The 16,135-nt window shown below is 42.2% G+C and overlaps 1 protein-coding gene across 1 annotated transcript in view; it reads right to left on the bottom strand.

Annotated features, from left to right (window-relative positions):
- Window positions 1-2,979, bottom strand: part of smc6 (structural maintenance of chromosomes 6) — a 31,966-nt gene extending 28,987 nt beyond the window's left edge. Inside the window, exons 1-7 of the mRNA XM_045209103.1 lie at window positions 2,922-2,979; window positions 1,843-1,996; window positions 1,637-1,754; window positions 1,281-1,386; window positions 500-636; window positions 311-372; window positions 132-212 (exon numbers count right to left, since the gene is read on the bottom strand). Coding sequence (XP_045065038.1) covers window positions 132-212; window positions 311-372; window positions 500-636; window positions 1,281-1,386; window positions 1,637-1,754; window positions 1,843-1,974 — 636 coding nt within the window. The 5' untranslated portion in view covers window positions 1,975-1,996; window positions 2,922-2,979. The remainder of the gene's footprint in view (window positions 1-131; window positions 213-310; window positions 373-499; window positions 637-1,280; window positions 1,387-1,636; window positions 1,755-1,842; window positions 1,997-2,921) is intronic.
- Window positions 2,980-16,135: the final 13,156 nt, after the last annotated feature.

Below are 16,135 nucleotides of genomic sequence, written 5' to 3' on the forward strand. Positions count from 1 at the left end.
TTTTCCCCAGAAGGAACTTTGATGAGGTGGACACAGAATTAGAATTGCATACAGGACAAAAATGGATGAAAAAACAAGCACCACCAACACGTATACAAGACAAGGACAAAGAGCTTAAATTACAACTGTACCTTATACTTATCTGCTTCGCTTTTTGAATGCAGAAATTGCTTACTCATTTCTTGGTTAAGAATTGAGACTGGGTTATCCACCTGTGATTTACAGTAAACAGTAAAAAATAGGCTTTTAAAGTATGGACATTATTACAAATAAATAACATCATTCACTTTCAATTTAACACACACAATACCTGAATGTTGAAGTGATCTAAAATTGCAGTCAATTCATCCTTTTTATTTGAAACCAAGTGCCCTGGAATAGAGGGTAAAGGTCAATTAAAAATAGAGAAGGGATAAAGAGAATAGTCACATAAGACCCGACGGCCAGACAGACCCGGCGGCCAGACAGACCCGGCGGCCAGAAAGATTTAAACTATTACCCGATTTACTCTTCAACCTGCACGTCCGAACACCATCACTAGATATCCTCTGTTCAATAGAAATGCATTCTCCATAGACATCCCCTTTGTACGCGTCTGGTCCTCTGTTCCTCAGTTTCACTGTAACATCCGCTGTGCTGGAAACAAGTTGACCCACATGGACATTGTATTGGTCTCTTCTTTACATTGATATTTCTGACATTTAGGAGAGGCTCAGAGCGACTTACAAACACTAACGCAGATAACAACCACATATGGCAATTCCATGTAAACGGAATTACAGATCTTTCACGTTAAAATGTATACCAAACAAAAACCATTGATTTCAATTTAACAAACCATAGAACTCTATGCACAATAACTACTTTAAAACAATTTACACATACATTTTTACAAAAACACTTACAGGAAGAACTGTGCAGATACAAAGTTTGATAACAGAATAAAAACTGAAGGAGATTTTACCGTAATTCTGTTACCAAACTTTGTGCATCTGCAAATTTTTTTATTTTTACATTCTAAATTGTTCAAAGCAGTCATTGTGCATAGAGTTGTACGGTTTGTTAAACTTTGAAATCATTGTATTTTTTGTTTGGCATACATTTTAAAGTGAAAAGTCTCCACGTAATTCCGTTACCTTGGAATTGCCCATATCACAATCATTACAAGTAGAACCTTTAAAATAACTATCTGCAAACTCAGCGGTAATGAAAATGTACAATGTCCATAAAACAAAGAGATATGGAATGGCAGTCAATATAATATAAGTACTATAACTAACCTTTCACCATTTTTCACAAAACCCTTCAAAGATGCTCCTCTGTTAGTGATGGTGGCCTTTCCACCAAGGCCCACTATTAGAGCAGTCAGTATGGCACTTTTCCCACCTGCAAAACAAAATCAGGTGAAAATCCCATGCACAACATAGCAGAAATAGGTCCCACTCATGAATAGCAACTAAGCCATTTTCCCTCCCAGGAAATTATAGACAGGGAAAACTGTAAATTCAATTCAGTGTTCAAATTCAGTTATAATGACTGTTGGAGATGGGTTAGAATGTTAAGGTAAGGCATCGAAAACATGTCTATGGTGAGTCCTTTAGCCAATACAAAGTATCAGTTTAAAAATCTTTCTTACTTCCATTGTTGCCAACAATGAAGTTCACATTGGGCCCAAACTGGAATGGACCAAGCAAATGGTGACACATGAAATTCTTTATGGTGATGCTTTCGATGACTCCAATATCTCCCAAACCCTAAAAAAAAAGGACAACAAAAATAGAAGAAAAATGTAAGCCATTAAAAATCAATCAATCGATCAGATAATTGATTCGAGGCACTGACCGAGGGAGAGGTGGAGTGGTCGTTAAACAATGTCCCATGATCCTCTCTGCCATCTTCTTCCTTTGTAACCGCTTCCAATCTACGTTTCTTGGTGAATTTTTCATCATTCAGTACTTTGCTTTTCCTCTTCATTTTAGTAACATCTGGGTCCACGCTGTCGAAACGAAAACATCTGCATAAATATTAGTAATTCCATGCCATATTCATGTTAGTTTACTGCCAGAGCACATAGGGAAGATTCCGGCGCACAATTGGCCCAGCGTCGTCCAGGGTAGGGGAGGGAATGGCCGGCAGGGATGTAGCTCAGTTGGTAGAGCATGGCGTTTGCAACGCCAGGGTTGTGGGTTCGATTCCCACGGGGGGCCAGTATGAAAAAAATAAAATTATGTATGCACTCACTAACTGTAAGTCGCTCTGGATAAGAGCGTCTGCTAAATGACTAAAATGTAAATGTAAATATGAGTCTCAAATGAATTGTTGCCTGGCCTGCTGTAGGCTACACTACAGATGTGGACAACTGTAGGCTATCGCGTTTGAGTAAGTGATTTGGTGTCTAGACTTGAAATGATCCTCAGGAAAAACTAATCATTGTATTTGTCTAACAGGTGGAAGGGTAAGCTTCAGTGTAGACTACCACCCCTACTACCACACAGGAAGGCGCCATAAAAGTACAAAGCTTGACAGTCGACACATCTTCCATAAGAACGCGCAGGTGCAGACTAACATTGTAACGTTCCAATCCAAACTGACACAATGTAACATGTTTACGTTTCGTATGCAACTATTCAAGGGCTGATGAGGTTCCATATAGGGGGTGATATAACAAATAAAGCTACTATAGGCCTACTCGATACTTTCTTTGCGCAGCATAGGCTATCTTTGTTTGCAAGATCAGTGCATGAAAGTTTTAAACTGAAGAGACAAATGCGTTCAACTTCGTCTGTCACAGGTCCAGACAAGCAGTCTTATTCTACTGCCTTCTCATTCTGGATAGTCTTAACTTCTAAATGTCAGTTTATGAGGTTGAATTATCTATTATGTGTTCTTCAACAACAGACAAAAATAGAGCGCGTACGTACCCGACTCTGACTTCCTGGTGTGGTGGACGTGCTGTGAAACGGAGGAGAAATGTGTGGGAGTGTTCTAACTTCGTTTCAGGCTGCTTTCGAAGAGGAACACCTATTCTTCTTCGGTTGGCATCAAATATGTTGCATTACCGCCCCCAACTGGACGATAGTATAAATCCATTATACTTTGTAATACAAAATGGGAGAAGTCAAAACAAAACTTTAAAAAATATATATAATAATAACACACCGTTCAAACTAACCCTACAATCATTAAAAACCCACTACCCCATTTCACTACTTTAACCCTATCTGCTCCTGTACCATGCCAACGGCCTGGGAAGACCGGACACCACCACTCAACACACCCTGTAACTCTTCTGAAGTCAAATCTCGTATACCCAAATACTTCTCTGCAGCTGCCACCACAACATCTATTTTCTGTGATTTACGTTCCATTTCTGCGGTACAGTTGATAACCATTGCTATAAACGCTAAGAAGCCAACCTTACTGAAGCATATTTAACTCATTGGCCTATCCCTCTGCGCTGGCACAGATCTACTACTATATAATATAATAATATGCCATTTAGCAGACACTTTTATCCAAAGCGACTTACAGTCATGTGTGCATACATTTTTACGTATGGGTGGTCCTGGGGATCAAACCCACTACCCTGGCGTTACAAGCGCCATGCTCTACCAATTGAGCTACAGAGGACCACAGGCACGACTAACATATTCAGAGACACCAAGAAAGAAACAGATGACCCTTGACCCACCCTCTATTTTCTTCACTACCTCAGCATACGACACCTTCTGCACTACTCTGCCTCTAGCCACCTCAACCTGCCTCTCTCGCACCGGACACTCCCGAACCCCAGCAACATGGGCACCCGTACAGTTGACACACACAACTTTATCCACCGAAACTACACAATTCTCTATCCCATGCCCTCATGCACACTTCCCACATCTTGGAATCTCCTTCCTACACACTGCTGTGACATGCCCATAAACGTTGCACCTGAAACAGCGCAGTGGATTCAGCACAAAAGCTCTAACAGGATAACTGATATATCCTAACATGACTTTGTCTGGTAGAGACTGACTCAAAACTCAAAAGGACTGACAGTGACTCCTTTCACCACACTCACCACCGGATCTGCGTCGCACCAAACATCGGGCATCACAAACACCAGGAATCGTCAACTTCAATTGCTCCACCTCCATACTTAAGGCTACCCCAGAAATCACTCCTTTCAATGGTGCGCTGTTCCTAAGAGCAAAGCAAGAAACAGATCTTGACCCAAGTTGCGTGACACAGAGCGCCTGCTCCCTCTGGTCAGAAGAAACACAAACAAATATCACAAGTCCACTACAGGTTACCTTCACTAATTCAACTGCACCCAATTCCTACTGGACCAGATTCTTCTTTATCATGTCCATTGATGCCAGGCTCTGGTTCTGAGCTCTTCACCACACCTTCCACCTCACTTAACTCTCCCTCATTCACTTCCATTTCACCTCCAGAACTCAGTCTGGCGTACGGCTCACTCTGTTTGCATTGGACACCAATCTTCTTCAACACTCCATCTCCATTTGTATCGCCATCTTCCTCAAATTCAAATCCAACCTCTGCTTTCCTCATTCTCTTTGACCTCTTCTTCCTCCTCAGAAATCCACTTCTCTGTGTCCCTGTCCCAATATTCCTCTAGTCCTGACTTTGCATAAGGCCCCGTGGCATCCCAACGTATCTCCATCTCATAATCATCCTGCTCACCTTGGATGAGGAACACCTATGTGAAATTTGCCACAGTATGAGTCATAATACCCATAAAACCTAGCGGTAAAACCCGGAAATGGTTCCAATCGTTTTTCCACCATTCATTTTTCCATAGGGGATTTTAGAACTACTTCATATAAGGTCTCTGTTTCCACCCCCCAAAATGAAATACTATACAGCCGCTAATGTGGCTATCATACAGAACTACACATCCTGTGCTTTGACATAATCACTCAAGGCGCAGGGTGGGAAAAACCTCCACATTTCTTCATCCTCAGTGACCTCACGGCTGAGGGTTTCAACTTTCTTCTTGAGAATTTGAATCTTAAGTAAGGTCGTATAGCTCATTGCAATACTTCACCTCTTCGGGCAAATAGTGCCCTAGACTGTCCTGATCATCTAGTTAAGCATTCCAGCAGAAATGTTGCATCCACATAGTAGGATTTTAGATGTGCAGATAGACCAAAGTCCAGTCTATTTTACCATTACTATAGTCAAGTCTGTGGGTTATGGTATTTTAATATAGATGTTACCATTTTAGTAATCAATTTAGCTAGCTATTAAACGTTAAAAAAAATTTTTAAAAAGTATTTCAGACGGCGGACCAGAAACCCAGTGACCACACTCGGGTCTGCAGCTGCCATTTTCCAGTGGGAAAGAAAAATGGCCCTGTATTTACCAGAAAAGGAAGCTCATCCACCATAGCAGAAGAGGAAGATCCAGACTGTTGATTGGGAAACCAGAACAAACAATGAGGCGTGAGGATTGTTGAGGGACCACTTGTCACATTGTCCAAGGTGGGTTTGTGTTATGATAAACAATGTGTTTTCTGTCCAGATAAAGATGTTGATACAGCTTTGAAAAAAGACCCACCACTGACCACGTCTCTTTGTTTTACAGTCCAACAGGAGTGCATCCCTCAGACCATCCGGGGCATGGACATCCTGTGCCAGTGTGATCCGAGCGCAAGGGTCCAGTTGTAGAGACTACAGCATATCGAGCCTGTGGACGGAGAGGTCAGTAACTCAAATATGATACAATATTGTGTAAAACATAGAATTTGTAAATGCATAGAAATTGACTTTATGTCCCTTTTCCCCATGTTTTAGACATGAGGCGTGACATGCGGAACATCAATGCCACCCTCAACAAGGAAATCTGCTGGAAGTGATGTACTCTCTCTCTCACTCTGGGGGTAAGACATCATTTAAACATCACAGATATTAAATTCCCACTGTGTCCATGATACAATGCAATGTGAATTGTGTTGTACAACTGAATGAAACTGAGGAGATGCACTCAGACCAGCCTTTGGGATTGAATTTACGTTAACTACATTACTTTAGTTGGCCGTTACTTTTTTTTTAACCTTTAACTTAGTTGGCTGCTTTGAGCAAAACCTGAAGGTAATATAACCTATTCTAGGAGCCTATTGTTTGTGTATGATCTTTATTTATTATTCACTTGTTTTTCAACAATGCCAGGTACAGGCAGGGATGACTGGGGCCTTCAGCAAATAAGATACAGGGTAATAAATAATTTGAACATCACAGATATAAATTCCCACTGTGCCCATGATAAAGTTAACTACATTACTTTAGTTGGCTGCTTTGAGCTAAACTTCTATGTAATATAACCTATTCTGGGAGCCTAGTGTGTGTGTATGAACTATGTGGAATATTTTTGGACCATTGGCTTCCCTGAAAACAGGTAATGACAAGAGGAGCAATATGAGTCAGTCAGAGGTCGTCACGCTGGATGGGGATGGTGATGGAGGTGGTGGTTCACACAACGAAGAAGCAGGTGTCCCTTCCAGTGATGTGGAGCTGACCTTTGACCTGGTGCCAGTAAGGATGGTCTTCACAGAGGCGGTAAGACCCTCCCTCCTTGATAATTACATATTTTGACTTCACTGCCTCTTCAATGGTAAGGTCCCTTACACCATAGGGACACGACCTCCACCACTGCTGTGGTGCTCACCAGACCATCCGGTGAGGCACCCAGGATCCCAGACCCCGTGACCCAAAGCCCTGACTCCTGCACATCCATCCCTGTAGTCATCTGAATGCCTTGATGTCCTCCTCTTCATTATCTGGGCCCCACTTTACAGACAACACCCCATCCAACGACTGATCTGAGGACCCTTTTTAGCAGCGATGGAGTAACATGCTTTGCCCTAACCACTGCTCCATAATTGCTGGCCGTCAACCTCCCTCTCCTCATGGTGAGCCAGTTGGGGTTGGTGCGCTGTCTAACTCTTGCCTGCCGTATAGCCTCCTGCTGCTCCACCGACAGCGTCATGCCAGCCAGGATGCCTGCATGCCCCAATTGCCCTTGGGTAGCGGTTGTTCTGACTCAAGTTCAAGGAGACATGCCATTCCACTGAACCTGCCCTGGAGACGGTTCCTTAGCCACTGAAGATCCTCCTCTGTGGGCTCTCGGGACAAAGGTTTGTAGTCTTCGGCCGGGTACTGGTCCTCCACTGACTGCACCTGGTTGGGCATGGCTGGCTTCCTCCACTCGGATTTCACATCCGTACGGCCGATATTGTGAACCGCCAAAATAGGCTGCATGGCTCCACAGAGGCGTATAGAGACCTGCCAAGAGAAAGGATGTTACGTTTTAAACGCCTTTCAATGCATTACTTTGAACACCTTGAAATGCATTTGTTGTAAGAAATGTGCTATAAAAAGTTTGATTTGATTGATATTACAGCTGTAGAATATTTAATAAACTGTCATTTTCACATGAGGACAAGTGTAGTTTTTCCGTAAACTTTTAATTGATAACTTGGGATTTTATCGGTTGACATATCAATCATATAGTGGGAAGGATCCTATAAATCAAGACTGTGTGAAATCATGCACCACTCCGAATAAATAAATACTGTGCCTTTGAAGACTTGTCTCTGGTCATGAAACTACAATACAGGCTGGATGTCTAAACAAAGCCAATTCTGAATTTTAATTGTTAGATTCTATATCAATGACAGCATTCTAGAACTGAGTTATCGCTCATCTAAGTCTGGTATCCTGGGTAATCTGGTTAATGATTATATAACTGATTAAGTGGCTCTTTCCTTGTAGAATGTTGACAGCTGTATACACCACATTATATTGCTAAGATGCTCAAACTGAACTTAATAGCTACACTCACCGATGCAGGATCAACTTTATCCCTCATGCTGGCCCTGACCAAATCCTCACTATAGCTGCACTTCTCCACACTTATAGTGGTCTAGTAATACAACATGTTTTTGTATCTACTGCTCTGCTAATTAGCTAGCTAAAGTGTAGTCAGTGGCTTGCTAACGCAGAGAAAGGGGACAGAAGAAGTTCAACACTTTATTCAATTCATTTCAATGCAGCACATGGATTCATCATGGATTGGGCACAGGTCTCTGTTCGCGCTGGTGAACGGTAGCTGACAGTGTCGGCTAGAGATTACATGCAGGAGTTTCCTGCAGGAATTTGTAGTCTTGCTGGGGTCTTCTCTGTTGCTAATTAGCATTTCATTTTTTTAGAGTAAATTGAGGCGAATATATTGATTGAAAACTACCCTTGTCCTAGAGACAATTACACGTTTATCAAAACGTCACGCCAAGGTTTTATGGGTATTATGACACGTCCACTGTGGCGAACTATAAGGACAAGAGTTTACAAAAATATAGAGCTCGACAACTTGTAGTCCTAAAACCCGGAAATATTATTGGGGAAAGGAATACGTTTTGTTCTATGAGATCCTAGCAGTCAGTTACCTGACTTATGAATAATGAAGCCTTTAAGTGATGTGTTTTCTATTATTACATAAATTCTTCAAAATTCACTAAAATGAAGTTAGCGGATGAAGATTATCTCATAGAACAAAACGTATAAGATCTCCTAAGCCTGTGTTTACCACAGACCTTATTTTCGGCGTTTATCCAAACACGCTACAAAAACGCCATTCATTTTCCTCATAGGCTTTGTCCAACGAAATATGGCGGAGTTAGTGCCTATAAAAAGACGCCATTACTACAGTGAGGGAAAAAAGTATTTGATCCCCTGCTGATTTTGTAAGTTTGCCCACCGACAAAGAAATGATCAGTCTATAATTTTAATGGTAGGTTTATTTGAACAGTGAGAGACAGAATAACAACAAAGAAATCCAGAAAAACGCATGTCAAAAATATTATACATTGATTTGCATTTTAATGAGGGAAATAAGTAATTTGCCCCCTCGGCAAAACATGACTTAGTACTTGGTGGCAAAACCCTTGTTGGCAATCACAGAGGTCAGACGTTTCTTGTAGTTGGCCACCAGGTTTGCACACATCTCAGGAGGGATTTTGTCCCACTCCTCTTTGCAGATCTTCTCCAAGTCATTAAGGTTTCGAGGCTGACGTTTGGCAACAAGAACCTTCAGTTCCCTCCACACATTTTCTATGGGATTAAGGTCTGGAGACTGGCTAGGCCACTCCAGGACCTTAATGTGCTTCTTCTTGAGCCACTCCTTTGTTGCCTTGGCCGTGTGTTTTGGGTCATTGTCATGCTGGAATACCCATCCACGACCCATTTTCAATGCCCTGGCTGAGGGAAGGAGGTTCTCACCCAAGATTTGACGGTACATGGCCCCGTCCATCGTCCCTTTGATGCGGTGAAGTTGTCCTGTCCCCTTAGCAGAAAAACACCCCCAAAGCATAATGTTTCCACCTCCATCTTTGACAGTGGGGATGGTGTTCTTGGGGTCATAGGCAGCATTCCTCCTCCTCCAAACACGGCGAGTTGAGTTGATGCCAAAGAGCTCCATTTTGGTCTCATCTGACCACAACACTTTCACCCAGTTCTCCTCTGAATCATTCAGATGTTCATTGGCAAACTTCAGACGGCCCTGTATATGTGCTTTCTTGAGCAGGGGGACCTTGCGGGCGCTGCAGGATTTCAGTCCTTCACGGCGTAATGTGTTACCAATTGTTTTCTTGGTGACTATGGTCCCAGCTGCCTTGAGATCATTGACAAGATCCTCCCGTGTAGTTCTGGGCTGATTCCTCACCGTTCTCATGATCATTGCATCTCCACGAGGTGAGATCTTGCATGGAGCCCCAGGCCGAGGGAGATTGACAGGTCTTTTGTGTTTCTTCCATTTGCGAATAATCGCACCAACTGTTGTCACTTTCTCACCAAGCTGCTTGGCGATGGTCTTGTAGCCCATTCCAGCCTTGTGTAGGTCTACAACCTTGTCCCTGACATCCTTGGAGAGCTCTTTGGTCTTGGCCATGGTGGAGAGTTTGGAATCTGATTGATTGATTGCTTCTGTGGACAGGTGTCTTTTATACAGGTAACAAACTGAGATTAGGAGTGTGCTCCTAATCTCAGCTCATTACCTGTATAAAAGACACCTGGGAGCCAGAAATCTTTCTGATTGAGAGGGGGTCAAATACTTATTTCCCTCATTAAAATGCAAATAAATTTATAACATTTTTGACATGCGTTTTTCTGGATCTTTTTGTTGTTATTCTGTCTCTCACTGTTCAAATAAACCTACCATTAAAATTATAGACTGATCATTTCTTTGTCAGTGGGCAAACATACAAAATCAGCAGGGGATCAAATACTTTTTTCCCTCACTGTATTTCTCTCTATTAGCGTTGTAGCTCTTATTGCGGGACTTTGACTGTGGGAAATCACCTCCCCAGTCAGCCTATTGTGCGTATTGACAATCATATTGCACTGTACAGCCTTACCTATGGCTTGTGGATCAATGAAATTGAGTATCAGTCTATTCAGTGACACCCACAGAAAACAACAGTGAAGAGTTTATACAAATATTAGCATCGTAACTCATATTGCGGGACTCTGAAACTACTGTGAAATTAGCCACATCAAAGAGAAATTTCACCCTGGCACTGCCACAGCATATAGTCATTACTACATTACAGTTTTTTCCAACTGCTTACACACAAAATCTTTTCATGTCACACGATTTTTGAAACCTCTCACTCAAAGTGCAAAACTACACACCAAATCTCCAAAACCATAAGCTATTTCTCAGCCTTTGACTCAGTTGTCAATTGCATAAAATACTTTTTTCAAAACACTACACACAATTCTTTACCTAAAACCCAACAATCTAACAGGAAGTGACTTGCTTTCCTTTTCCAAACACAACCAATCAAAATGCTACACTTATTCACCAGGTCACACACACACTCCTCACATGTGCAAACACTAACTGCTTAACTGATCACTAACCAATCACTGCTTTACTGTAGTATATGCCTATAAATAGGTCAAAGGTCAGATTACCTGTTTTGAACAATGGATGCCAACAATGGACAGAGAGCAAGAGGAGTAGGAGGGAGAGGCAGGGGACAACAACGAGGACAAATTCAAAGACGAAGAGGAGGAGTAGGAGGAAGACGAGGACGAGGGAAAAGAAGAGAAGAGAAGGAAGGAGAGCCATCTCTGATGAGATTAGGGCAACACTTGTTGATCATGTGATCAACCACGGTTTGACCATGAGAGAGGCCTTTTTTTGTACATTGTTTACAGTTCCTATGCTGAACACATACTGTGTTTGAATTCTGTACAGAGTGGAAAGGCAAAGACCTCATGGAGGACGAGGACGCTTGTTTACAGATGTACAAGAGACTGCAATTATAAATATGGTTTTGGCCAACAATGCAATTAGGATTCGAGAGATAAGAGAGCATATCTTGAATAATGACACCATATTTAACAACATTAATGCTGTAAGCCTGTCGACCATACAACGCATCCTCCAACGGCACCAAGTGACGATGAAACAACTTTACAAGGTGCCATTTGAGAGAAACTCTGACAGAGTCAAGAATCTGCGACATGACTTTGTAGAGGTATGTATGCAACACTACTTCCAGTACTTCAGACATACCATATTTACTCATCTGTATATCCTTTTGTCAGTTACAGAGAGTATTGGAGATGGATGCCCATGTAATTCGCCATGAATTTATTTTTGTGGATGAGGTTGGCTTCAACCTCACCAAAACCAGGCGCCGCGGAAGAAATGTGATAGGACAGAGGGCAATTACCAATATCCCTGGACAGCGTGGGGGTAATATAACTATGTGTGCTGCCATCACTCAAAACGGGGTCCTCTATCACAATGCCACACTGGGTCCGTACAACACCGGCCATATGCTCACTTTTCTGGATGCAATTTACACAATGCTTGTCCCTGATCCAGATCAGGAGCCTGCTAGATTTGTGGTTATATGGGACAATGTTAGTTTTCACCGGGCTGTTCTGGTCCAAAACTGGTTTGCCACCCATCCACAATTTGTAGTTTTGTATCTACCCCCATATTCACCTTTTCTAAATCCCATAGAGGAATTCTTCTCAGCCTGGCGCTGGAAAGTGTATGATCGCCAACCCTATGCCTGCATGCCGCTTCTCCAGGCAATGGAGGATGCATGTGGGGACATAGAGGTTGCCTCTGTCCAAGGTTGGATACGCTATGCTAGGAGATACTTCCCTCGATGTTTGGCAAGAGAAAACGTATCTTGTGATGTGGACGAAGTATTGTGGCCAGACCCAGCCCGGAGAAGAGATTAAGCGTAGTTTAGCACTGGTGACCCCCCCCCACCCCACCAATTTCTGGACTGCCCCCCCGGGAATTGTGTTCTTTACTGTATTCTAAAGAATATACTTTTGGTTTACATATGTTTATGGTTTTGTTGTATGCTACTGTATACAACAGTATTTAAATAAATATTTTCTGTTTCTACATTGCATTGGTGTTTACAGTGTACTTGTTACCCCTCTCAGCAGATTACTTTCACTGTAGAACATTGTATTGAAATGCAGATATAAGCCTATGCAAGACCAAAGAGATTTAGAACAACAGTGTTTACATGGTATATCCAAAAATGTACTATTATGAAAGAAGTGTTTGCCATTTAATGCAAATGCTTCATTCTGACATGTTTTTATGGCATTTTGAATGCAGTGTTACATTTTGAAGGAGATGTGAGGCATTTTGCATTTTGTGTGTGCAGTTTTGGGAATTGTGTGTAAGCAGTTGGAAAAAACTAACATTACGCTTTTGTCATAAACATACTTTTTTTTTGTTTGTCATAGATATGGCATATAAGTTAGCAGGCGCCAGGCTAACTAACTAGCCAATGGCAGTCATGTGCTAATGTTTGCTGGTAAACCTAGCTTTAGGTGGCTGGTTGTAACTTGCTGTTTAGTAGCCATATCTAAGAATAAAAAGAAGAGGTTTTACAATCAACCTCTGATTGTAAAACCTCTTCTATTTTTAGTCATAGATATGGCTACCTGTAGTTGTTTAGCTAACTTAGCTAGACTAGCTAGCTACCTAAGTTAGCAAACAGAAAAAGAATTTGATTTCTCCCCACGGCAACACAGTATGTTAGCCAGCAATACACAATTTGGGTTTCAGTTTATAAACTAAAGTTAGCTAGCTAGGTGGCTTGCAGGAAAAATAACTTAATTAGCTAGCCACCATATTTGTCATCTGCCCTCTTGGTGCTGGCATCGGCTGTAGCTGAGCTTCTAGCTAAATCCAACTGTTTTGAATCCTCTTCACTATAATTCCGGTTGAAACATGTATGGTTGAATGTCACCATGTAGCTAATAGAACATTAAAAAAATGTCCCGTTGTCGGATTCCTGTTGAGAGCAATCACTCGAGGTCATTGCTGTCTGGTCAGTTCTCTGTTTTGCCCAAAGGATGGTGTTAGTGTCTGCCTCCCTTTTTTTTTTAAAGCCTGTCTTGGGGAGGGACTGGGCCAGAGAACGAAGCACCGCCCCACACCAGTTGTAGTCTTTCAGACTGGAAAAAATGTGTCAGCTTGTATATTTAGCAATTCATCCACCGATAGGAACATCGAAAGACGCCCAATGGCTCTGCCGAACAAAGACAACCATATCTACACACACAAAAATCTATAGTGCGATCAGTATCATATATAGCCTTCGAAATGCCACAAAGCAGGCTACATTTATTTTCAATACACCAGAAGTAGTCATAGGGTGTATCATTCAGCGCGCAAATCCCAGACCTGCCTTCCTCCTGGGCAATTATGTGTGAAACACATCTCACTGACCTAGAAATGCCTCGGACATGATAACAAGCCCAGATTCCCCCAGGGTGAAATTCCCCTTTAAGCTTACCAGTCAACCTACTACTTATATTGGACATTCATATTGCACTGTACTGCCTTACCCATGGATTGTGAATCCATGAAATGGGGGTATCAGTCTACTCAGTGACACCCACAGAACAAATGTTTAGAATTTACATAAAATATGTAATATTAGCATTGCAGCTCTTATTGTGGGACTTTGACTACCCCATTTAATTGATCCACAATCCATAGGTAACAGCTGTCCAGTGCAATATGAATGTCCAATATATGTAGTAGGTTGACTGGTAAGCTTAATGTGGCTCATTTCAGTGGTTTCAGAATCACGCAATATGAGCTACAACGCTCATATTTGTGTAAATCCTTCACAGTTGTGTTCTGTGGGTGTCACTGACTAGACTGATCCCCCATTTCATGGATCCACAATCCATAGGTAAGGCTCTACAGCAGGGGTGTCAAACGTACGGCCCGCGGGCCGGATCAGGCCCGCAAACGGGTTTAATCCGGCCCGCGAGATGATAAAAATTTTTTTTTTTTTTTTTTTGTAAAGTATAAAAATGCGCTGCAATTTTTCAATAAAATAAAATGCTGTTCCAATTGCGTCCACTGGATGGCGCAATACCAATTGTGTTAAGCAAGCAAACTGTTTATACCGGGGCAGAGCAAGTAGGTCAAGCACGTGCAGCCAATGAGCTACTTTGTTTTGCCCGCGATATTTATTACGGCTTCTACTTTTAACATTATGTGCTTTGGCACCCTCATTGCCCCAATATGTCTCTGTCAAAAAAGAGAAAAGTGGACGCAGAGTGCAGAGTGTTCCAAGAAAAATGGTCATCCTATTTAATCACGGAATTGAATGGGAAAGCTGTATGTTTGGTGTGTTCAGAGCATGTTGCAGTGCTGAAAGAATATAATCTTCGTCGCCACTATGTGAGTCTTAATGCCGACAAATATGACAATTTCAAGGACAGCAGAGATGAGAGAAGGTGAATGAACTGTTGGCGGGTCTGAAAAACAGCAGTCTGTGTTTACTCACAGCCGAGACATCAGTGACGCTGCAGTGAAAGCTAGCTACCTCATTGCTAATGAAATCGCAGCGGCTTCAAAACCATTTAGTGAGGGTGAATTTGTAAAAACATGCATGATGAAGGCAGCGGAGATTGTGTGCCCTGAAAAGCGGCAGGCTTTTGCAAATATCAGCCTGACAAGAAACACAGTTGCAGACAGGATTTCCGATCTTTCAGTGGATTTGGACAGCCAGTTGAAGCAAAAAGTAAAGTCATTTATTGCGTTTTCGGTTGCAATTGATGAAAGCACGGACATTACAGATGTTGCACAACTGGCCATTTTCATCCGCGGAGTTGATGACACATTGACCGTCACCGAGGAGTTCGTGGAGTTGGTGCCGATGACAGATACAACGACAGCAGCTGATATTTTTACCGCACTCGTCGGGCGCGCTGGACAGGGTCGGAGTGGACTGGTCCCGCGCTGTCAGCCTGGCTACAGATGGTGCGCCCTCAATGATCGGGAAAAAAGCAGGCGTTGGACAAAGTTCAGAGAGAAAGTGCAATCTGCAAATGGAGGACGTGATTTTTGACTTTTCACTGTATTTTGCACCAGGAGGCTTTGTGTTGCAAGTCATTAAAGATGGATAACGTCATGAAGGTGGTCATCCAAACTGTTAATTTCATCCGATCCAGAAGCCTGAATCACCGTCAGTTTGACAGCCTTCTCAGAGAGAAAGACCACATCTATGGCCTGCCATACCACACTGAGGTAAGATGGTTAAGCCGAGTGCTGTGCTGAGGCGTTTCTTTGATTTACGAGAAGAAATTGAACAGTTCATGGAAGAAAAGGGCAAACCAGTGTTAGAATTTCATTCCGCAGAATGGATGCCGGACCTTGCATTTATGGTGGATGTTACAGAGCACCTGAATAACTTGAACAAACAGCTGCAAGGGCGCAACAAAGTTGTCACGCAGTATTATGACAGCATACGTTCTTTCAAGTTGAAGCTGTCATTGTGGGAGACGCAAATTGCCGGTGGTGATGCAGCTCACTTCCCCTGTCTGAAAAATGTGTGCGCGACCCAACATGTGGCAGACATGAAGCGGTTCAAAGATAAAATAACGGGACTGTTACGGGAGTTTGAGCAACGCTTTCAGATTTATGTTTATATGTTTTTATGTTGATGTGCTATTGTTTTTTAATTGATTTTATTTTATTTGTATATTTAACCTATTCTTGACTCTGTGGTTCTTGCACTTGTTTGGGGAACAGGATTTCATTATTTGTATCTACATTTCTG

Source organism: Coregonus clupeaformis, chromosome 29 (genome assembly GCF_020615455.1).
Source record: "Coregonus clupeaformis isolate EN_2021a chromosome 29, ASM2061545v1, whole genome shotgun sequence".
Classification (NCBI taxonomy): Eukaryota; Metazoa; Chordata; class Actinopteri; order Salmoniformes; family Salmonidae; genus Coregonus; species Coregonus clupeaformis.